This window comes from Salmo salar, chromosome ssa01 (genome assembly GCF_905237065.1).
Source record: "Salmo salar chromosome ssa01, Ssal_v3.1, whole genome shotgun sequence".
NCBI lineage: Eukaryota > Metazoa > Chordata > Actinopteri > Salmoniformes > Salmonidae > Salmo > Salmo salar.
In genome coordinates, this window is record NC_059442.1 from 166,207,868 (window position 1) to 166,233,823 (window position 25,956).

Genomic DNA, 25,956 nt, shown 5'->3' on the forward strand with positions numbered 1-25,956 from the left:
TGAATGAACAGCTAGGTGTTAAATCTCCTCTAAAGCCCTCGCACCCCGCCAAGTGCCATGGTGACCGTCCGCCCACTGCCACGGCAACAAGGAGGCGCCTGTAAAGCCCCCGTCGAGCAGTGATGTGAGGTCAGAATGAGAGAGAGAGAGGGAGAGAGAGAGAGGGGGTGGGGGGATAGAGCGAGATGTGAATCTACAGTGCCTTCGGAAAGTATTCAGACCTCTTGACTTTTTTGATAGGTTACAGCCTTATTCATCAATCTACACACAATACCCCATATTGACAAAGCAAAAACAGGTTTTTAGAATTTTTTTGCTAATTGATAAAAAATTAAAAACTGAAATATTAAATTTACATAAGTATTCAGACCCTTTACTCAGTACTTTGTTGATGTCATGCCCTGACCATAGAGAGCCCCAATTATTCATACGACGGTAGTGACAGTTGAAGCACCTTTGGCAGCGATTTCAGCCTTGAGTCTTCTTGGGTATGACGCTACAAGCTTTGTACACCTGTATTTGGGGAGTTTCTCTCATTCTTCTCAGCAGATCCTCTCAAGCTCTGTCAGGTTGGATGGGGAGTGTTGCTGCACAGCTATTTTCAGGTCTCTCCAGCAATGTTCGATCAGGTTTAAGTCTGGGCTCTGGCTGGGCCACTCAAGGACATTCAGAGACTTGTCCTGAAGCCACTTGGCTGTGTGCTTAGGGTCGTTGTCCTGTTAGAAGGTGAACCTTCAGCCCAGTCTGAGGTCCTGAGCGCTCTGTAGCAGGTTTTTTATCATGGATTTCTCTGTACTTTGCTCCATTCATCTTTGACTTGATCCTGACTAGTCTCCCAGTCCCGGCCGCTGAAAAACATCCCCACAGCATATTCTGCCACCACCATGCTTCACCGTAGGGATGGTGCATTGTTTCCTCCAGACATGACGCTTGGCATTCAGGTCAAAGAGTTCAATCTTGGTTTCATCAGACCAGAGAATCTTGTTTCTCATAGTCAGAGTCCTTTACATGCTTTTTGGCAACTCCAAGCGGGCTGTCATGTGCCTTTTACTGAGGAGTGGCTTCCATCTGGCCAGTCTACCATTAAAAGGCCTGGTTGGTGGAGGGATGCAGAGATGGTTGTCCTTCTGGAAGGTTATCCCATTTCCACGGAGGAACTCTAGAGCTCTGTCAGAGTGACCATCGGGTTCTTGGTCACCTCCCTGACCAAGGCCCTTCTTCCCCGATTGCTCAGTTCGGCCAGTCGGCCAGCTCTAGGAAGAGTCTGGTGGTTCCAAACTTCTTCCATTTAAGAATGGTGGAGGCCACTGTGTTCTTGGGGACCTTCAATGCTGCAGAAATGTGTTGGTACACTTCCCCAGATCTGTGCCTCGGCAATATCCTCTCTCGGAGTAGAAACATCTCAAGGATGATCAATGGAAACAGGATGCATCTGAGCTCAATTTCGAGTCTCATAGCAAAGGGTCTGAATACTTATGTAAATAAGGTATTTCTGTTTAAATTAAATTTTTTAATGTACAAACATTTCTAAAAACCTGTTTTTCGCTTTGTCATCATGGGGTATTGTGTGTAGATTGCTGAGGATGAAAAAAATATATATTTTAGAATAATGCTGTAGCGTAACAAAATGTGGAAAATGCGAAGGGGTCTTTCCAAAGGCACTGTATGTAAAGACGGAGAAAGGCCCATCTAAGAATGAGAGCGAGAGACACTCCTGACTTCACATGGCACCAGCAGCGTGGGAGGAAGGTGGGACAGAGAGAGACTCCTGACTTCACATGGCACCAGCAGCGTGGGAGGAGGGGGGGGACAGAGAGAGACTCCTGACTTCACATGGCACCAGCAGCGTGGGAGGAGGGGGGGAACAGAGAGAGACTCCTGACTTCACATGGCACCAGCAGCGTGGGAGGAGGGGGACAGAGAGAGACTCCTGACTTCACATGGCACCAGCAGCATGGGAGGAGGGGGGGACAGAGAGACACTCCTGACTTCACATGGCACCAGCAGCGTGGGAGGAAGGGGGGACAGAGAGAGACTCCTGACTTCACATGGCACCAGCAGCGTGGGAGGAGGGGGGGAACAGAGAGAGACTCCTGACTTCACATGGCACCAGAAGCGTGGGAGGAGGGGGGAACAGAGAGAGACTCCTGACTTCACATGGCACCAGCAGCGTGGGAGGAGGGGGACAGAGAGAGACTCCTGACTTCACATGGCACCAGCAGCATGGGAGGAGGGGGGACAGAGAGACACTCCTGACTTCACATGGCACCAGCAGCGTGGGAGGAAGGGGGGACAGAGAGAGACTCCTGACTTCACATGGCACCAGCAGCGTGGGAGGAGGGGGGAACAGAGAGAGACTCCTGACTTCACATGGCACCAGCAGCGTGGGAGGAGGGGGAACAGAGAGAGACTCCTGACTTCACATGGCACCAGCAGCGTGGGAGGAGGGGGAACAGAGAGAGACTCCTGACTTCACATGGCACCAGCAGCGTGGGAGGAGGGGGGGACAGAGAGAGACTCCTGACTTCACATGGCACCAGCAGCATGGGAGGAGGGGGGGACAGAGAGAGACTCCTGACTTCACATGGCACCAGCAGCGTGGGAGGAGGGGGGGACAGAGAGAGACTCCTGACTTCACATGGCACCAGCAGCGTGGGAGGAGGGGGGGACAGAGAGAGACTCCTGACTTCACATGGCACCAGCAGCGTTGGAGGAGGGGGGACAGAGAGAGACTCCTGACTTCACATGGCACCAGCAGCGTGGGGGAGGGGGGACAGAGAGAGTCTCCTGACTTCACATGGCACCAGCAGCGTGGGAGGAGAGGGGAACAGAGAGAGACTCCTGACTTCACATGGCACCAGCAGCGTGGGAGGAGGGGGGGGACAGAGAGAGACTCCTGACTTCACATGGCACCAGCAGCGTGGGAGGAAGGGGGGACAGAGAGAGACTCCTGACTTCACATGGCACCAGCAGCATGGGAGGAGGGGGGGACAGAGAGACACTCCTGACTTCACATGGCACCAGCAGCGTGGGAGGAGGGGGGACAGAGAGAGACTCCTGACTTCACATGGCACCAGCAGCATGGGAGGAGGGGGGGACAGAGAGAGACTCCTGACTTCACATGGCACCAGCAGCGTGGGAGGAGGGGGGAACAGAGAGAGACTCCTGACTTCACATGGCACCAGCAGCGTGGGAGGAGGGGGGAACAGAGAGAGACTCCTGACTTCACATGGCACCAGCAGCGTGGGAGGTAGGGGGGACAGAGAGAGACTCCTGACTTCACATGGCACCAGCAGCGTGGGAGGAGGGGGGACAGAGAGAGACTCCTGACTTCACATGGCACCAGCAGCGTGGGAGGAGGGGGGACAGAGAGAGACTCCTGACTTCACATGGCACCAGCAGCGTGGGAGGAGGGGGGGACAGAGAGAGACTCCTGACTTCACATGGCACCAGCAGCGTGGGAGGAGGGGGGGACAGAGAGAGACTCCTGACTTCACATGGCACCAGCAGCGTGGGAGGAGGGGGGGAACAGAGAGAGACTCCTGACTTCACATGGCACCAGCAGCGTGGGAGGAGGGGGGGGGACAGAGAGAGACTCCTGACTTCACATGGCACCAGCAGCGTTGGAGGAGGGGGGACAGAGAGAGACTCCTGACTTCACATGGCACCAGCAGCGTGGGAGGAGGGGGGAACAGAGAGAGACTCCTGACTTCACATGGCACCAGCAGCGTGGGAGGAGGGGAACAGAGAGAGACTCCTGACTTCACATGGCACCAGCAGCATGGGAGGAGGGAACAGAGAGACTCCTGACTTCACATGGCACCAGCAGCGTGGGAGGTGGGGGGAACAGAGAGAGACTCCTGACTTCACATGGCACCAGCAGCGTGGGAGGAGGGGGAACAGAGTGACACTCCTGACTTCACATGGCACCAGCAGCGTGGGAGGAGGGGGAACAGAGAGAGACTCATGACTTCACATGGCACCAGCAGCGTGGGAGGTGGGGGAACAGAGAGAGACTCCGGACTTCACATGGCACCAGCAGCGTGGGTGGAGGGGGTGAACAGAGAGAGACTCCTGACTTCACATGGCACCAGCAGCGTGGGAGGAGGGGGGACAGAGAGAGACTCCTGACTTCACATGGCACCAGCAGCGTGGGAGGAGGGGGGACAGAGTGACACTCCTGACTTCACATGGCACCAGCAGCGTGGGAGTAGGGGGAACAGAGAGAGACTCATGACTTCACATGGCACCCGCAGCGTGGGTGGAGGGGGGGACAGAGAGAGACTCCTGACTTCACATGGCACCAGCAGCGTGGGAGGAGGGGGGGACAGAGAGAGACTCCTGACTTCACATGGCACCAGCAGCGTGGGAGGAGGGGGGGACAGAGAGAGACTCCTGACTTCACATGGCACCAGCAGCATGGGAGGAGGGGGGGGACAGAGAGAGACTCCTGACTTCACATGGCACCAGCAGCGTGGGAGGACGGGGGAACAGAGAGAGACTCCTGACTTCACATGGCACCAGCAGCGTGGAAGGAGGGGGGAACAGAGAGAGACTCCTGACTTCACATGGCACCAGCAGCGTGGGAGGTGGGGGGACAGAGAGAGACTCCTGACTTCACATGGCACCAGCAGCGTGGGAGGAGGGGGGAACAGAGAGACACTCCTGACTTCACATGGCACCAGCAGCGTGGGAGGAGGGGGGACAGAGAGACACTCATGACTTCACATGGCACCAGCAGCGTGGGTAGGGGGGGGAACAGAGAGAGACTCCTGACTTCACATGGCACCAGCAGCGTGGGTGGAGGGGGGAACAGAGAGAGACTCCTGACTTCACATGGCACCAGCAGCGTGGGAGGAGAGGGGGACAGAGAGAGACTCCTGACTTCACATGGCACCAGCAGCGTGGGAGGAGGGGGGACAGAGTGACACTCCTGACTTCACATGGCACCAGCAGCGTGGGAGTAGGGGGGAACAGAGAGAGACTCATGACTTCACATGGCACCCGCAGCGTGGGTGGAGGGGGGGAACAGAGAGAGACTCCTGACTTCACATGGCACCAGCAGCGTGGGAGGAGGGGGGACAGAGAGAGACTCCTGACTTCACATGGCACCAGCAGCGTGGGAGGAGGGGGGGACAGAGAGAGACTCCTGACTTCACATGGCACCAGCAGCATGGGAGGAGGGGGGACAGAGAGACACTCCTGACTTCACATGGCACCAGCAGCGTGGGAGGACGGGGGGACAGAGAGAGACTCCTGACTTCACATGGCACCAGCAGCGTGGAAGGAGGGGGGGAACAGAGAGAGACTCCTGACTTCACATGGCACCAGCAGCGTGGGAGGTGGGGGAACAGAGAGAGACTCCTGACTTCACATGGCACCAGCAGCGTGGGTGGAGGGGGGGAACAGAGAGAGACTCCTGACTTCACATGGCACCAGCAGCGTGGGAGGAGGGGGGGGACAGAGAGAGACTCCTGACTTCACATGGCACCAGCAGCGTGGGAGGAGGGGGGACAGAGAGAGACTCCTGACTTCACATGGCACCAGCAGCATGGGAGGAGGGGGGACAGAGAGAGACTCCTGACTTCACATGGCACCAGCAGCGTGGGAGGAGGGGGGGGACGGAGAGAGACTCCTGACTTCACATGGCACCAGCAGCGTGGGAGGAGGGGGGAACAGAGAGAGACTCCTGACTTCACATGGCACCAGCAGCATTGGAGGAGGGGGGGGACAGAGAGAGACTCCTGACTTCACATGGCACCAGCAGCGTGGGAAGAGGGGGGGGGGGGACAGAGAGAGACTCCTGACTTCACATGGCACCAGCAGCGTGGGAGGAGAGGGGAACAGAGAGAGACTCCTGACTTCACATGGCACCAGCAGCATGGGAGGAGGGGAAACAGAGAGAGACTCCTGACTTCACATGGCACCAGCAGCGTGGGAGGAGGGGGGGGAGAAGAGAGAGACTCCTGACTTCACATGGCACCAGCAGCGTGGGAGAGGGGGAACAGAGTGACACTCCTGACTTCACATGGCACCAGCAGCGTGGGAGGAGGGGGAACAGAGAGAGACTCATGACTTCACATGGCACCAGCAGCGTGGGAGGTGGGGGAACAGAGAGAGACTCCGGACTTCACATGGCACCAGCAGCGTGGGTGGGGGGAACAGAGAGAGACTCCTGACTTCACATGGCACCAGCAGCGTGGGGAAGGGGGGGGACAGAGAGAGACTCCTGACTTCACATGGCACCAGCAGCGTGGGAGGAGGGGGGACAGAGAGAGACTCCTGACTTCACATGGCACCAGCAGCGTGGGAGGAGGGGGGAACAGAGAGAGACTCCTGACTTCACATGGCACCAGCAGCGTGGGAGGAGGGGGGAACAGAGAGAGACTCCTGACTTCACATGGCACCAGCAGCGTGGGAGGAGGGGGGAACAGAGAGAGACTCCTGACTTCACATGGCACCAGCAGCGTGGGAGGAGGGGGGGACAGAGAGAGACTCCTGACTTCACATGGCACCAGCAGCGTGGGAGGAGGGGGGACAGAGAGAGACTCCTGACTTCACATGGCACCAGCAGCATGGGAGGAGGGGGGACAGAGAGAGACTCCTGACTTCACATGGCACCAGCAGCGTGGGAGGAGGGGGGGACGGAGAGAGACTCCTGACTTCACATGGCACCAGCAGCGTGGGAGGAGGGGGGGAACAGAGAGAGACTCCTGACTTCACATGGCACCAGCAGCATTGGAGGAGGGGGGGGACAGAGAGAGACTCCTGACTTCACATGGCACCAGCAGCGTGGGAAGAGGGGGGGGACAGAGAGAGACTCCTGACTTCACATGGCACCAGCAGCGTGGGAGGAGAGGGGAACAGAGAGAGACTCCTGACTTCACATGGCACCAGCAGCATGGGAGGAGGGGGAAACAGAGAGAGACTCCTGACTTCACATGGCACCAGCAGCGTGGGAGGTGGGGGGGAGAAGAGAGAGACTCCTGACTTCACATGGCACCAGCAGCGTGGGAGAGGGGGGAACAGAGTGACACTCCTGACTTCACATGGCACCAGCAGCTTGGGAGGAGGGGGAACAGAGAGAGACTCATGACTATGGCACCAGCAGCGTGGGAGTACAGACAGCAGCGGGGTGGGGGGGAACAGAGAGACTCTGACTTCACATGGCACCAGCAGCGTGGGAGGTGGGGGAACAGAGAGAGACTCCGGACTTCACATGGCACCAGCAGCGTGGGTGGAGGGGGGGAACAGAGAGAGACTCCTGACTTCACATGGCACCAGCAGCGTGGGAGGAGAGGGGGACAGAGAGAGACTCCTGACTTCACATGGCACCAACAGCATGGGAGGAGGGGGGGACAGAGAGAGACTCCTGACTTCACATGGCACCAGCAGCGTGGGAGGAGGGGGGGACAGAGAGAGACTCCTGACTCTACATGGCACCAGCAGCGTGGGAGGAGAGGGGGAACAGAGATAGACTACTGACTACACATGGCACCAGCAGCGTTGGAGGAGGGGGGGACAGAGAGAGACTCCTGACTTCACATGGCACCAGCAGCGTGGGAAGAGGGGGGGAACAGAGAGAGACTCCTGACTTCACATGGCACCAGCAGCGTGGGAGGAGAGGGGAACAGAGAGAGACTCCTGACTTCACATGGCACCAGCAGCGTGGGAGTAGAGGGAACAGAGAGAGACTCCTGACTTCACATGGCACCAGCAGCGTGGGAGATAGGGGGGAGAAGAGAGAGACTCCTGACTTCACATGGCACCAGCAGCGTGGGAGAGGGGGGAACAGAGTGACACTCCTGACTTCACATGGCACCAGCAGCTTGGGAGGATGGGGAACAGAGAGAGACTCATGACTTAACATGGCACCAGCAGCGTGGGAGTAGGGGGGGAACAGAGAGAGACTCCTGACTTCACATGGCACCAGCAGCGTGGGAGAAGGGGGGGTACAGAGAGAGACTCCTGACTTCACATGGCACCAGCAGTGTGGGAGGAGGGGGGTGAACAGAGAGAGACTCCTGACTTCACATGGCACCAGCAGCGTGGGAGGAGGGGGGGACAGAGAGAGACTCCTGACTTCACATGGCACCAGCAGGGTGGGAGGAGGGGGGGGACAGAGAGAGACTCCTGACTTCACATGGCACCAGCAGCGTGGGAGGAGGGGGGGAACAGAGAGAGACTCCTGACTTCACATGGCACCAGCAGCGTGGGAGGAGGGGGGACAGAGAGAGACTCCTGACTTCACATGGCACCAGCAGCGTGGGAGGAGGGGGGAGGGGGGACGGAGAGAGACTCCTGACTTCACATGGCACCAGCAGCGTGGGAGAGGGGGGAACAGAGCGACACTCCTGACTTCATATGGCACCAGCAGCGTGGGAGGAGGGGGGGAACAGAGAGAGACTCCTGACTTCACATGGCACCAGCAGCGTGGGAGGAGGGGGGGAACAGAGAGAGACTCCTGACTTCACATGGCACCAGCAGCGTGGGAGGAGGGGGGGGGGACAGAGAGCGAGACACTCCTGACCTGACCTGTTCTATGTGATCTGCAAATATTCTGGTTAATGTAAAGTTGACGACTGAGATAAGCTTGTGGGGTGATGAATTTAAATACTTGAACACCTGCATCTACATGTACCTGATCTACATGTACCTATATCTACATGTACCTATATCCACATGTACCTGATCTACATGTACCTATATCTACATGTACCTATATCTACATCTGATCTACATGTACCTGATCTACATGTACCTATATCTACATGTACCTATATCCACATGTACTTGATCTACATGTACCTATATCTACATGTACCTATGTCTACATGTACCTATATCTACATGTACCTATATCTACATGTACCTGATCTACATGTACCTATATCTACATGTACCTGATCTACATGTACCTATATCTACATGTACCTATATCTACATGTACCTGATCTACATGTACCTATATCTACATGTACCTATATCTACATGTACCTATATCTACATGTACCTATATCCACATGTACCTGATCTACATGTACCTATATCTACATGTACCTATATCTACATGTACCTATATCTACATGTACCTATATCCACATGTACCTGATCTACATGTACCTATATCTACATGTACCTATATCCACATGTACCTGATCCACATGTACCTATATCTACATGTACCTATATCTACATCTGATATACATGTACCTATATCTACATCTGATCTACATGTGCCTATATCTACATCTGATCTACATGTAATATATCTACATTTACTTGATCTACATGTACCTATATCCACATGTACCTATATCTACATGTAATATATCTACATTTACTTGATCTACATTTACCTATCGTACACAAATACAGCAAATATAACTGTGCTGTGCAGATGTTAGTAAAGAATAAAGCCACAAACCAAAAAAAAGCATTAGTGTGTTGTTTATTAACACCTCGTCACCCCACCACCAATGTGGTAGACATTAGGCCAAGCCATTCCAGATGGCGTACTGACACCAGTGTGGGGTGATGGGGAAGACAGGGCTGCCATGCTCCAGACTGAGACAAGCGTGGGTTAAATCACTGCAGTATGGAGCCATTCTCTCCATGTTTGAAATCCCTGCCAAGGAGTTTATGGGGACCATCACAGGTCTGTGGTAGTCTCAACCTGACTGAAACATCAAAACCAAGTATGTCCTAATATGTGCATGTGGTAGTCTCAACCTGACTGATATGAGAGAGAGACGAGAGAGAGAGAGAGAGAGAGAGAGAGAGATGAGAGAGAGACGAGAGAGAGAGAGAGAGAGAGAGAGAGACGAGAGAGATAGAGATAGAGAGACGAGAGAGAGAGAGAGAGAGAGAGAGAGAGAGACGAGAGAGACAGAGAGATAGAGAGAGAGAGAGAGAGAGAGAGAGAGAGAGAGAGAGAGACGAGAGAGAGAGAGAGAGAGAGAGAGAGAGACGAGAGAGAGAGAGAGAGAGAGAGAGAGAGAGAGACGAGAGAGAGAGAGAGACGAGAGAGAGAGCGAGAGAGGAGTGCTCATTCATCATCTAACTGAGCCTAGAGACGTGCATGTTATGATATACCGAAGCTAAAGCAGCCATTTTGGTTTGAGTGTATTGTAAATGCAATGAAAGATCTAAACTAACCAAACCCATCTGATAGTCAACCGTTTCAACAGTTATAATAATAATTATAATTCTTCGGGTTATCCGACTGTTCTACCAGAGATTAGTACTGTGTATGGATTAACATGTGTAACTGGGATCTACCAGAGATTAGTACTGTGTATGGATTAACATGGGTAACTGGGATCTACCAGAGATTAGTACTGTGTATGGATTAACATGGGTAACTGGGATCTACCAGAGATTAGTACTGTGTATGGATTAACATGGGTAACTGGGATCTACCAGAGATTAGTACTGTGTATGGATTAACATGGGTAACTGGGATCTACCAGAGATTAGTACTGTGTATGGATTAACATGGGTAACTGGGATCTACCAGAGATTAGTACTGTGTATGGATTAACATGGGTAACTGGGATCTACCAGAGATTAGTAATGTGTATGGATTAACATGGGTAACTGGGATCCTGGGATTGTCACGGGAACACTCTTCTCATTTCCCCCCCCAAAAAATAGAGACCCGGGAAATTGTAAAACATTTCACACTAAATAATTTCACCAATGCAATTCCACAAAAATACACAACATGAACACCATCAGATTAGCAAAAGTCTTTAGGCTAGCGTATTTACTTCACACAAAATCAGCATGGATTCAAAGCACACGCATAATTGATGCTGCCGGACTGCACACGCGACCTGGATGCAGTTAACAAAGCCGACAGGAAACCCCTACAGTGTAGCCTATGAAAGAACGTGTGCTTCTTTGAACTGTCATTGTGACTCTTTAGACAGTCACATTTGATAGATCTACGTACCAGTCTGTTAACAATTCAGAGAGGCATGAGGGAAAATTCTATCTCCTCCTGTCCTAGAGCCTAGGCTATTTTCCTATCCAGTCCCCTCCTGTCCTAGAGCCTAGGCTATTTTCCTATCCAGTCCCAATCCCACCGAAACCCAAAATCCTGACTCCTGTCTCGCATGAGAATGTGAAACTTTATTCTGTAATGTATAGGTTGCATTATCAAATCACGATAGGTTGCTATTACAGATACCACTATATCACTAGAGATAGGTTGCTACTACAGATACCACTAGAGATAGGTTGCTACTACAGATACCATTAGAGATAGGTTGCTACTACAGATACCACTATAACACTAGAGATAGGTTGCTACTACAGATACCACTATATCACTAGAGATAGGTTGCTACTACAGATACCACTAGAGATAGGTTACTACTACAGATACCACTATACCACTAGAGATAGTTTGCTACTACAGATACCACTATATCACTAGAGATAGGTTGCTACTACAGATACCACTAGAGATAGGTTACTACTACAGATACCACTATATCACTAGAGATAGGTTGCTATTACAGATACCACTATACCACTAGAGATAGGTTGCTATTACAGATACCACTATATCACTAGAGATAGGTTGCTATTACAGATACCATTAGAGATAGGTTGCTACTACAGATACCACTAGAGATAGGTTACTACTACAGATACCACTATATCACTAGAGATAGGTTGCTATTACAGATACCACTATATCACTAGAGATAGGTTACTACTACAGATACCATTAGAGATAGGTTGCTACTACAGATACCACTATACCATTAGAGATAGGTTGCTACTACAGATACCACTATACCACTAGAGATAGGTTGCTATTACAGATACTACTAGAGATAGGTTACTACTACAGATACCACTAGAGATAGGTTGCTACTACAGATACCACTAGAGATAGGTTACTACTACAGATACCATTAGAGAGAGGTTGATACTACAGATACAACTAGAGATAGGTTGCTATTACAGATACCACTAGAGATAGGTTGCTACTACAGATACCACTAGAGATAGGTTACTACTACAGATACCACTAGAGATAGGTTGCTACTACAGATACCACTATACCATTAGAGATAGGTTGCTACTACAGATACCACTAGAGATAGGTTACTACTACAGATACCATTAGAGATAGGTTGCTACTACAGATACCACTATATCACTAGAGATAGGTTGCTACTACAGATACCACTATACCATTAGAGATAGGTTGCTATTACAGATACCACTATACCACTGAGATAGGTTGCTATTACAGATACCACTATACCATTAGAGATAGGTTGCTATTACAGATACCACTATATCACTAGAGATAGGTTGCTATTACTGATACCACTAGAGATAGGTTGCTACTACAGATACCACTATACCACTAGAGATAGGTTACTACTACAGATACCACTATACCACTAGAGATAGGTTGCTACTACAGATACCACTATACCACTGAGATAGGTTGCTACTACAGATACTACTAGAGATAGGTTGCTACTACAGATACCACTATACCACCAGAGATAGGTTGCTACTACAGATACCACTAGAGATAGGTTGCTACTACAGATACCACTATACCATTAGAGATAGGTTGCTACTACAGATACCACTAGAGATAGGTTGCTACTACAGATACCACTATACCACTAGAGATAGGTTGCTATTACAGATACCACTATACCACTAGAGATAGGTTACTACTACAGATACCACTAGAGATAGGTTGCTACTACAGATACCACTAGAGATAGGTTGCTACTACAGATACCACTAGAGATAGGTTACTACTACAGATACCACTATACCACTAGAGATAGGTTACTACTACAGATACCACTATACCATTAGAGATAGGTTGCTATTACAGATACCATTAGCGATAGGTTGCTACTACAGATACCACTAGAGATAGGTTGCTACTACAGATACCACTAGAGATAGGTTGCTACTACAGATACCACTATACCACTAGAGATAGGTTGCTATTACAGATACCATTAGAGATAGGTTACTACTACAGATACCAATATACCACTAGAGATAGGTTGCTACTACAGATACCACTAGAGATAGGTTGCTACTACAGATACCACTAGAGATAGGTTGCTACTACAGATACCACTATACCACTAGAGATAGGTTGCTATTACAGATACCACTAGAGATAGGTTGCTACTACAGATACCACTAGAGATAGGTTGCTACTACAGATACCACTATACCACTAGAGATAGGTTGCTACTACAGATACCACTATACCACTAGAGATAGGTTGCTACTACAGATACCATTAGAGATATGTTGCTACTACAGATACCATTAGAGATAGGTTGCTACTACAGATACCACTAGAGATAGGTTGCTACTACAGATACCACTAGAGATAGGTTACTACTACAGATACCACTATACCACTAGAGATAGGTTGCTACTACAGATACCACTAGAGATAGGTTGCTACTACAGATACCACTATACCACTAGAGATAGGTTGCTACTACAGATACCACTATACCATTAGAGATAGGTTGCTACTACAGATACCACTATACCACTAGAGATAGGTTGCTACTACAGATACCACTATACCATTAGAGATAGGTTACTACTACAGATACCACTATACCACTAGAGATAGGTTGCTACTACAGATACCACTATACCATTAGAGATAGGTTGCTACTACAGATACCACTAGAGATAGGTTACTACTACAGATACCATTAGAGATAGGTTGCTACTACAGATACCACTATATCACTAGAGATAGGTTGCTACTACAGATACCACTAGAGATAGGTTACTACTACAGATACCACTATATCACTAGAGATAGGTTGCTATTACAGATACCACTATACCACTAGAGATAGGTTGCTATTACAGATACCACTATATCACTAGAGATAGGTTGCTATTACAGATACCATTAGAGATAGGTTGCTACTACAGATACCACTAGAGATAGGTTACTACTACAGATACCACTATATCACTAGAGATAGGTTGCTATTACAGATACCACTATATCACTAGAGATAGGTTACTACTACAGATACCATTAGAGATAGGTTGCTACTACAGATACCACTATACCATTAGAGATAGGTTGCTACTACAGATACCACTATACCACTAGAGATAGGTTGCTATTACAGATACTACTAGAGATAGGTTACTACTACAGATACCACTAGAGATAGGTTGCTACTACAGATACCACTAGAGATAGGTTACTACTACAGATACCATTAGAGAGAGGTTGATACTACAGATACAACTAGAGATAGGTTGCTATTACAGATACCACTAGAGATAGGTTGCTACTACAGATACCACTAGAGATAGGTTACTACTACAGATACCACTAGAGATAGGTTGCTACTACAGATACCACTATACCATTAGAGATAGGTTGCTACTACAGATACCACTAGAGATAGGTTACTACTACAGATACCACTATACCATTAGAGATAGGTTGCTATTACAGATACCACTATACCACTGAGATAGGTTGCTATTACAGATACCACTATACCATTAGAGATAGGTTGCTATTACTGATACCACTAGAGATGGGTTGCTACTACAGATACCACTATACCACTAGAGATAGGTTACTACTACAGATACCACTATACCACTAGAGATAGGTTGCTACTACAGATACCACTATACCACTGAGATAGGTTGCTACTACAGATACTACTAGAGATAGGTTGCTACTACAGATACCACTATACCACCAGAGATAGGTTGCTACTACAGATACCACTAGAGATAGGTTGCTACTACAGATACCACTATACCATTAGAGATAGGTTGCTACTACAGATACCACTAGAGATAGGTTGCTACTACAGATACCACTATACCACTAGAGATAGGTTGCTATTACAGATACCACTATACCACTAGAGATAGGTTACTACTACAGATACCACTAGAGATAGGTTGCTACTACAGATACCACTAGAGATAGGTTGCTACTACAGATACCACTAGAGATAGGTTACTACTACAGATACCACTATACCACTAGAGATAGGTTACTACTACAGATACCACTATACCATTAGAGATAGGTTGCTATTACAGATACCATTAGCGATAGGTTGCTACTACAGATACCACTAGAGATAGGTTGCTACTACAGATACCACTAGAGATAGGTTGCTACTACAGATACCACTATACCACTAGAGATAGGTTGCTATTACAGATACCATTAGAGATAGGTTACTACTACAGATACCAATATACCACTAGAGATAGGTTGCTACTACAGATACCACTAGAGATAGGTTGCTACTACAGATACCACTAGAGATAGGTTGCTACTACAGATACCACTATACCACTAGAGATAGGTTGCTATTACAGATACCACTAGAGATAGGTTGCTACTACAGATACCACTAGAGATAGGTTGCTACTACAGATACCACTATACCACTAGAGATAGGTTGCTACTACAGATACCACTATACCACTAGAGATAGGTTGCTACTACAGATACCATTAGAGATATGTTGCTACTACAGATACCATTAGAGATAGGTTGCTACTACAGATACCACTAGAGATAGGTTGCTACTACAGATACCACTAGAGATAGGTTACTACTACAGATACCACTATACCACTAGAGATAGGTTGCTACTACAGATACCACTAGAGATAGGTTGCTACTACAGATACCACTATACCACTAGAGATAGGTTGCTACTACAGAGACCACTATACCATTAGAGATAGGTTGCTACTACAGATACCACTATACCACTAGAGATAGGTTGCTACTACAGATACCACTATACCATTAGAGATAGGTTACTACTACAGATACCACTATACCACTAGAGATAGGTTGCTACTACAGATACCACTATACCATTAGAGATAGGTTGCTACTACAGATACCACTAGAGATAGGTTACTACTACAGATACCATTAGAGATAGGTTGCTACTACAGATACCACTATATCACTAGAGATAGGTTGCTACTACAGATACCACTATACCATTAGAGATAGGTTGCTATTACAGATACCATTAGAGATAGGTTGCTACTACAGATACCGCTATACCACTAGAGATAGGTTGCTACTACAGATACCACTATATCACTAGAGATAGGTTGCTATTACAGATACAACTATACCACTGAGATAGGTTGCTAATACAGATACCACTATACCATTAGAGATAGGTTGCTATTACATATACCACTATATCACTAGAGATAGGTTGCTATTACAGATACCACTAGAGATAGGTTGCTACTACAGATACCACTATACCACTAGAGATAGGTTACTACTACAGATACCACTATACCACTAGAGATAGGTTGCTACTACAGATACAACTATGCCACTGAGATAGGTTGCTACTACAGATACTACTAGAGATAGTTTGCTACTACAGATACCACTATACCACCAGAGATAGGTTGCTACTACAGATACTACTAGAGATAGGTTGCTATTACAGATACCACTATACCACTAGAGATAGGTTGCTACTACAGATACCACTAGAGATAGGTTGCTACTACAGATACCACTATACCACTAGAGATAGGTTGCTATTACAGATACCACTATACCACCAGAGATAGGTTGCTACTACAGATACTACTAGAGATAGGTTGCTATTACAGATACCACTATACCACTAGAGATAGGTTGCTACTACAGATACCACTAGAGATAGGTTGCTACTACAGATACCACTATACCATTAGAGATAGGTTGCTACTACAGATACCACTATACCACTAGAGATAGGTTGCTATTACAGATACCAGTATACCACTAGAGATAGGTTGCTACTACAGATACCACTACAGATAGGTTACTACTACAGATACCACTATACCACTAGAGATAGGTTACTACTACAGATACCACTATACCATTAGAGATAGGTTGCTATTACAGATACCATTAGAGATAGGTTGCTACTACAGATACCACTAGAGATAGGTTGCTACTACAGATACCACTAGAGATAGATTGCTACTACAGATACCACTATACCACTAGAGATAGGTTGCTATTACAGATACCATTAGAGATAGGTTACTACTACAGATACCAATATACCACTAGAGATAGGTTGCTACTACAGATACCACTATACCACTAGAGATAGGTTGCTACTACAGATACCATTAGAGATAGGTTACTACTACAGATACCACTATACCACTAGAGATAGGTTGCTACTACAGATACCACTATACCACTAGAGATAGGTTGCTACTACAGATACCACTATACCACTAGAGATAGGTTGCTACTACAGATACCACTATACCACTAGAGATAGGTTGCTACTACAGATACCACTATACCACTAGAGATAGGTTGCTACTACAGATACCATTAGAGATAGGTTGCTACTACAGATACCATTAGAGATAGGTTGCTACTACAGATACCACTAGAGCTAGGTTGCTACTACAGATACCACTAGAGACAGGTTGCTACTACAGATACTACTATACCACTAGAGATAGGTTGCTACTACAGATACCACTAGAGATAGGTTACTACTACAGATACCACTATACCATTAGAGATAGGTTGCTATTACAGATACCATTAGAGATAGGTTGCTACTACAGATACCACTAGAGATAGGTTGCTACTACAGATACCACTAGAGATAGGTTGCTACTACAGCTACCACTATACCACTAGAGATAGGTTGCTATTACAGATACCATTAGAGATAGGTTACTACTACAGATACCACTATACCACTAGAGATAGGTTGCTACTACAGATACCACTATACCACTAGAGATAGGTTGCTACAACAGATACCACTATACCACTAGAGATAGGTTGCTACTACAGATACCATTAGAGATAGGTTACTACTACAGATACCACTATACCACTAGAGATAGGTTGCTACTACAGATACCACTATACCACTAGAGATAGGTTGCTACTACAGATACCATTAGAGATAGGTTGCTACTACAGATACCATTAGAGATAGGTTGCTACTACAGATACCACTAGAGATAGGTTGCTACTACAGATACCACTAGAGACAGGTTACTCCTACAGATAACACTATACCACTAGAGATAGGTTGCTACTACAGATACCACTAGAGATAGGTTGCTACTACAGATACCACTATACCACTAGAGATAGGTTGCTACTACAGATACCACTATACCACTAGAGATAGGTTGCTACTACAGATACCACTAGAGATAGGTTGCTACTACAGATACCACTATACCACTAGAGATAGGTTGCTACTACAGATACCACTATACCACTAGAGATAGGTTGCTACTACATATACCACTAGAGATAGGTTGCTACTACAGATACCACTAGAGATAGGTTACTACTACAGATACCACTATACCACTAAAGATAGGTTGCTACTACAGATACCACTATACCATTAGAGATAGGTTGCTACTACAGTTTCCACTATACCACTAGAGATAGGTTGCTACTACAGATACCACTATACCACTAGAGATAGGTTGCTACTACAGATACCACTATACCATTAGAGATAGGTTGCTACTACAGATACCACTATACCATTAGAGATAGGTTACTACTACAGATACCACTATACCACTAGAGATAGGTTACTGCTACAGATACCACTATACCACTAGAGATAGGTTGCTACTACAGATACCACTAGAGATAGGTTGCTACTACAGATACCACTAGAGATAGGTTACTACTACAGATACCACTATACCACTAAAGATAGGTTGCTACTACAGATACCACTATACCATTAGAGATAGGTTGCTACTACAGTTTCCACTATACCACTAGAGATAGGTTGCTACTACAGATACCACTATACCACTAGAGATAGGTTGCTACTACAGATACCACTATACCATTAGAGATAGGTTGCTACTACAGATACCACTATACCATTAGAGATAGGTTACTACTACAGATACCACTATACCACTAGAGATAGGTTACTGCTACAGATACCACTATACCACTAGAGATAGGTTACTACTACAGATACCACTAGAGATAGGTTGCTACTACAGATACCACTATACCACTAGAGATAGGTTGCTACTACAGATACCACTATACCACTAGAGATAGGTTGCTACTACAGATACCACTAGAGATAGGTTGCTACTACAGATACCACTATACCACTAGAGATAGGTTGCTACTACAGATACCACTATACCACTAGAGATAGGTTGCTACTACAGATACCACTAGAGATAGGTTGCTACTACAGATACCACTATACCACTAGAGATAGGTTGCTACTACAGATACCATTAGAGATAGGTTACTACTACAGATACCACTATACCACTAGAGATAGGTTGCTACTACAGATACCACTATACCACTAGAGCTAGGTTGCTACTACAGATACCACTAGAGATAGGTTGCTACTACAGATACCACTATACCACTAGAGATAGGTTGCTACTACAGATACCACTATACCACTAGAGATAGGTTGCTACTACAGATACCATTAGAGATAGGTTGCTACTACAGATACCATTAGAGATAGGTTGCTACTACAGACACCACTAGAGATAGGTTGCTACTACAGATACCACTAGAGACAGGTTACTACTACAGATACCACTATACCACTAGAGATAGGTTGCTACTACAGATACCACTAGAGATAGGTTGCTACTACAGATACCACTATACCACTAGAGATAGGTTGCTACTACAGATACCACTATACCACTAGAGATAGGTTGCTACTACAGATACCACTAGAGATAGGTTGCTACTACAGATACCACTATACCACTAGAGATAGGTTGCTACTACTGATACCACTATACCACTAGAGATAGGTTGCTACTACAGATACCACTAGAGATAGGTTGCTACTACAGATACCACTAGAGATAGGTTACTACTACAGATACCACTATACCACTAAAGATAGGTTGCTACTACAGATACCACTATACCATTAGAGATAGGTTGCTACTACAGATACCACTATACCACTAGAGATAGGTTGCTACTACAGATACCACTATACCACTAGAGATAGGTTGCTACTACAGATACCACTATACCATTAGAGATAGGTTGCTACTACAGATACCACTATACCATTAGAGATAGGTTACTACTACAGATACCACTATACCACTAGAGATAGGTTACTGCTACAGATACCACTATACCACTAGAGATAGGTTACTACTACAGATACCACTAGAGATAGGTTGCTACTACAGATACCACTATACCACTAGAGATAGGTTGCTACTACAGATACCACTATACCACTAGAGATAGGTTGCTACTACAGATACCACTAGAGATAGGTTGCTACTACAGATACCACTATACCACTAGAGATAGGTTGCTACTACAGATACCACTATACCACTAGAGATAGGTTGCTACTACAGATACCACTAGAGATAGGTTGCTACTACAGATACCACTAGAGATAGGTTACTACTACAGATACCACTATACCACTAAAGATAGGTTGCTACTACAGATACCACTATACCACTAAAGATAGGTTGCTACTACAGATACCACTATACCATTAGAGATAGGTTGCTACTACAGATACCACTATACCATTAGAGATAGGTTACTACTACAGATACCACTATACCACTAGAGATAGGTTACTGCTACAGATACCACTATACCACTAGAGATAGGTTACTACTACAGATACCACTAGAGATAGGTTGCTACTACAGATACCACTATACCACTAGAGATAGGTTGCTACTACAGATACCACTATACCACTAGAGATAGGTTGCTACTACAGATACCACTAGAGATAGGTTGCTACTACAGATACCACTATACCACTAGAGATAGGTTGCTACTACAGATACCACTATACCACTAGAGATAGGTTGCTACTACAGATACCACTAGAGATAGGTTGCTACTACAGATACCACTATACCACTAGAGATAGGTTGCTACTACAGATACCATTAGAGATAGGTTACTACTACAGATACCACTATACCACTAGAGATAGGTTGCTACTACAGATACCACTATACCACTAGAGCTAGGTTGCTACTACAGATACCACTAGAGATAGGTTGCTACTACAGATACCACTATACCACTAGAGATAGGTTGCTACTACAGATACCACTATACCACTAGAGATAGGTTGCTACTACAGATACCATTAGAGATAGGTTGCTACTACAGATACCATTAGAGATAGGTTGCTACTACAGACACCACTAGAGATAGGTTGCTACTACAGATACCACTAGAGACAGGTTACTACTACAGATACCACTATACCACTAGAGATAGGTTGCTACTACAGATACCACTAGAGATAGGTTGCTACTACAGATACCACTATACCACTAGAGATAGGTTGCTACTACAGATACCACTATACCACTAGAGATAGGTTGCTACTACAGATACCACTAGAGATAGGTTGCTACTACAGATACCACTATACCACTAGAGATAGGTTGCTACTACTGATACCACTATACCACTAGAGATAGGTTGCTACTACAGATACCACTAGAGATAGGTTGCTACTACAGATACCACTAGAGATAGGTTACTACTACAGATACCACTATACCACTAAAGATAGGTTGCTACTACAGATACCACTATACCATTAGAGATAGGTTGCTACTACAGATACCACTATACCACTAGAGATAGGTTGCTACTACAGATACCACTATACCACTAGAGATAGGTTGCTACTACAGATACCACTATACCATTAGAGATAGGTTGCTACTACAGATACCACTATACCATTAGAGATAGGTTACTACTACAGATACCACTATACCACTAGAGATAGGTTACTGCTACAGATACCACTATACCACTAGAGATAGGTTACTACTACAGATACCACTAGAGATAGGTTGCTACTACAGATACCACTATACCACTAGAGATAGGTTGCTACTACAGATACCACTATACCACTAGAGATAGGTTGCTACTACAGATACCACATACCACTAGAGATAGGTTGCTACTACAGATACCACTATACCACTAGAGATAGGTTGCTACTACAGATACCACTAGAGATAGGTTGCTACTACAGATACCACTAGAGATAGGTTACTACTACAGATACCACTATACCACTAGAGATAGGTTGCTACTACAGATACCACTATACCATTAGAGATAGGTTGCTACTACAGATACCACTATACCACTAGAGATAGGTTGCTACTACAGATACCACTATACCACTAGAGATAGGTTGCTACTACAGATACCACTATACCATTAGAGATAGGTTGCTACTACAGATACCACTATACCATTAGAGATAGGTTACTACTACAGATACCACTATACCACTAGAGATAGGTTACTACTACAGATACCACTATACCACTAGAGATAGGTTACTACTACAGATACCACTAGAGATATGTTGCTACTACAGATACCACTATACCACTAGAGATAGGTTGCTACTACAGATACCACTATACCACTAGAGATAGGTTGCTACTACAGATACCACTAGAGATAGGTTGCTACTACAGATACCACTAGAGATAGGTTGCTACTACAGATACCACTAGAGATAGGTTGCTACTACAGATACCACTATACCACTAGAGATAGGTTGCTACTACAGATACCACTATACCATTAGAGATAGGTTACTACTACAGATACCACTAGAGATAGGTTGCTACTACAGATACCACTATACCATGTGGATATACACTGAGTGTACAAAACATTTTGAACACCTGCTCTAGTAGTTACCAGTCGGTTTGTGTCAACGTTCCATCGCTGCATCACAGTGCATCACAGCGGTCTAAGGCACTGCATCACAGTGCTTGAGGCGTCACTACAGCCCCGGGTTCAATCCCAGGCTGTGTCACAGCCGGCCGCGACCTGGAGACCCATAAAGCGGCACACAATTGGCCCAGCGTTGTTAGGGGAGGGTTTGGCCGGCGGGGAATTCCTTGTTCTATCCCACTCTAGCGACTTGTTGTGGCGTGCCGGGTTCCTGCAAGCTGACTTCGGTCACCAGTTGGATGGTGTTTCCTCTGACACATTGGTGCTTCTGGGTTAAGCGAGCAGTGTGGCTTGGCAGAGTTGTGTTTTGGAGGATGCATGGCTCTTGAGTCCGTAGGAGAGTTGCAGCGATGGGACAAGACTGTAACTACCAATTGGGGAGAAAAAGGGGTAAAAAGTACAAAATAAAAAAAGAATGGTCCACCAACTGAAGGACCTCCAGCCGACTTGACACAACTGGGAAGCATTGGAGTCAACATTGGCCAGCATCCCTGTGGAATGCTGGCCCTGACGAGTTGAGGCTGTTCTGAAGTTAGGGGGGGGGCAATTCAATGTTGTGAATATTAGTGTTTGTGAATGAAACTCATGCGATTAACATTTTCCTCTGGCCTTCGAATTAGAATTCAATTAGGCTTCCAATTATGGAGACCGATGACATTTTACAGTGTGCAGCGTTGACCTGAACGCTGTTGTGGTTGTTTATGTGCTCCACTCTCATTTGCCCAGATGTTGACGAGTGCCAGGCCATCCCGGGACTCTGCCAGGGAGGAAATTGCATCAACACTGTGGGTTCGTACGAGTGCAAGTGTCCAGCTGGCCACAGGCAGAAAGAGGGCTCCCAGAAGTGCGAGGGTGAGTAACGCAGGAAATGGTGGCGGACATTTTGGCTTAATGATACTTTTTTCTCTCATTTCCCTTTTTATCCGATTTACCGTTAAACCGCTCAAGATACACAATAATGGATATTGAAGTAAGAGAATGTATCGTTTTATTGGGTTTTGTAATGAGTATTTCTTTAACATCCTAAAGAATTAACAGAAGTCCACTACTTGAACCTTCAGAAAGTATTCACACCTTGTAAGGATCTATGTGTAGCTGATGCAGAGGAGTCAGGCGCAGGACAGCAGAGATGAGTAAATAAAAGTAACTTTACTCAAAGTCATCAAAATACAAGAGAATTACCAAGCCCACAATACGGACCACAATACAACAAACAATCACTCACAACCAGACATGGGGAACAGAGGGTTAAATAATAAACAGGTAATTGGGTGAGTGAAACCAGGTGTGTAAGACATAGACAAAACAAATGGAAAATGAAAAGTGGATCGGCGGTGGCTAGAAGGTCGGTGACGTCGACCGCCGAACGCCGCCCGAACAAAGAGAGGGACCAACTTCGGCGGAAGTCATGACACACCCCTTGACTTTTTCCACATTTTGTTGTGTTACAAATTAGGATTAAAATGGATTGAACTGTCCTTTTTTGTCAACGATCTACACAAAATACTCTATAGTGTCAAAGTGGAAGAAACATTCTAACATTTGAAAAAATTATATGAAAAATAAAACACGAATATATTTTACATTTACATTTACGTCATTTAGCAGACGCTCTTATCCAGAGCGACTTACAAATTGGTGCATTCACCTTATGATATATCTTGGTTAGATAAGTCTTCAACCCCCTGAGTCAATACATGTTAGAATCGCTTTTGGCAGTGATTACATATGTGAGTCTTTCTGGGTAATTCTCTAAGAGCTTTCCACACCTGGATTGTGCAACATTTGCCCATTTTCCAAATTCTTCAAGCTCAGTCAAATTGGTTGTTGATCATTGCTAGACAACCATTTTCAGGTCTTGCCATAAATTTTCAAGTAGATTTAAGTCAAAACTGTAACTCGGACACTCAGGAACATTCACTGTCTTCATGGTAAGCAACTCCAGTATAGATTTGGCCTTGGGTTTTAGGTTATTGTCATGCTAAAAGATGAATTAATCTCCCAGTGTCTGGTGGAAAGTAGACTGAACCAGGTTTTCCTCTAGGATTTTTTTCTGTGCTTAGCTCCATTCCGTTTCTTTTTTATCCTAAAAAACTCCCAAGTCCTTAACGATTACAAGCATACCCATAACATGATGCAGCCATCACTATGCTTGAAAATATGAAGAGTGGTACTCAGTAATGTGTTGATTGGATTTGCCCCAAATATAACACTTTGTATTCAGTACAAAACGTTAATTGCTTTGCCAAATGTTTTGCTGTATTACTTTTGTGCCTTGTTGCAAACAGCTTAGTATTGTGGAATAACTACAATGTTGTTGATCCATCCTCAGTTTTCTCCTATCACAGCCATTAAACTTAACTGTTTTAAAGTCACCATTGGCCTCATGGTGAAATCCCTGAGTGGTTTCCTTGCTCTCCGTCAACTGAGTTAGGAAGGACACCTGTATCTTTGTAGTGACTGGGTGTATAGATACATCATCCAAAGTGTAATTAATAACTTCACCATGCTCAAATGGATATTCAAAGTCAGATTTTTTTTTACCTGTCTACCAATAGGTGCCGTTCTTTGTGGGGCATTGGAAAATCTCCCTGTTCTTTGTGGTTAAATCTGTGTTTAAAATTCACTGCTCGACTGAGTGACCTTACAGATAATTGTTATGTTAAACTCTATTGCACACAGAGTGAGTCCATGCAACCTATTAAGTGACTTGTTAAGCACATTTTTACTCCTGCCATAACAAAGGGGTTGAATACTTATTGACTCAAGACATCTCAGCTTTTCATTTGTAATATATTAGAAACAAATTCAAAAAACATAATTCCACTTTGACATTATGGGGTATTTTGTGTAGGGCAGTGACCAAAAATCAAAATTGAATCCATTTTAAATTCAGCCTGTAATACAACAAAATGTGGGAAAAGTCAAGGGGTGTGAAAGCTTTCTGAAGACACTGGGTATGAAACAGTAAGATGATGTAGTGAGAAGTAGGTGATAAGTGGGTGTTAGCAACATGATCTCATCAACTCTGGTCTATCTGTAACGTTTGTCTAAACCGAAGCAAACGGCAGAACTGTGATTTATGGACATGCATCATTACA

At 45.8% G+C, this 25,956-nt stretch overlaps 1 protein-coding gene across 1 annotated transcript in view; it reads left to right on the plus strand.

Moving 5' to 3' along the window:
- Positions 1 to 25,956, plus strand: part of fbn2a (fibrillin 2a) — a 213,954-nt gene that overhangs the window by 47,002 nt on the left and 140,996 nt on the right. Inside the window, exon 7 of the mRNA XM_045693798.1 lies at positions 23,582 to 23,707. Within this exon, the coding sequence (XP_045549754.1) occupies positions 23,582 to 23,707 (126 nt within the window). The remainder of the gene's footprint in view (positions 1 to 23,581; positions 23,708 to 25,956) is intronic.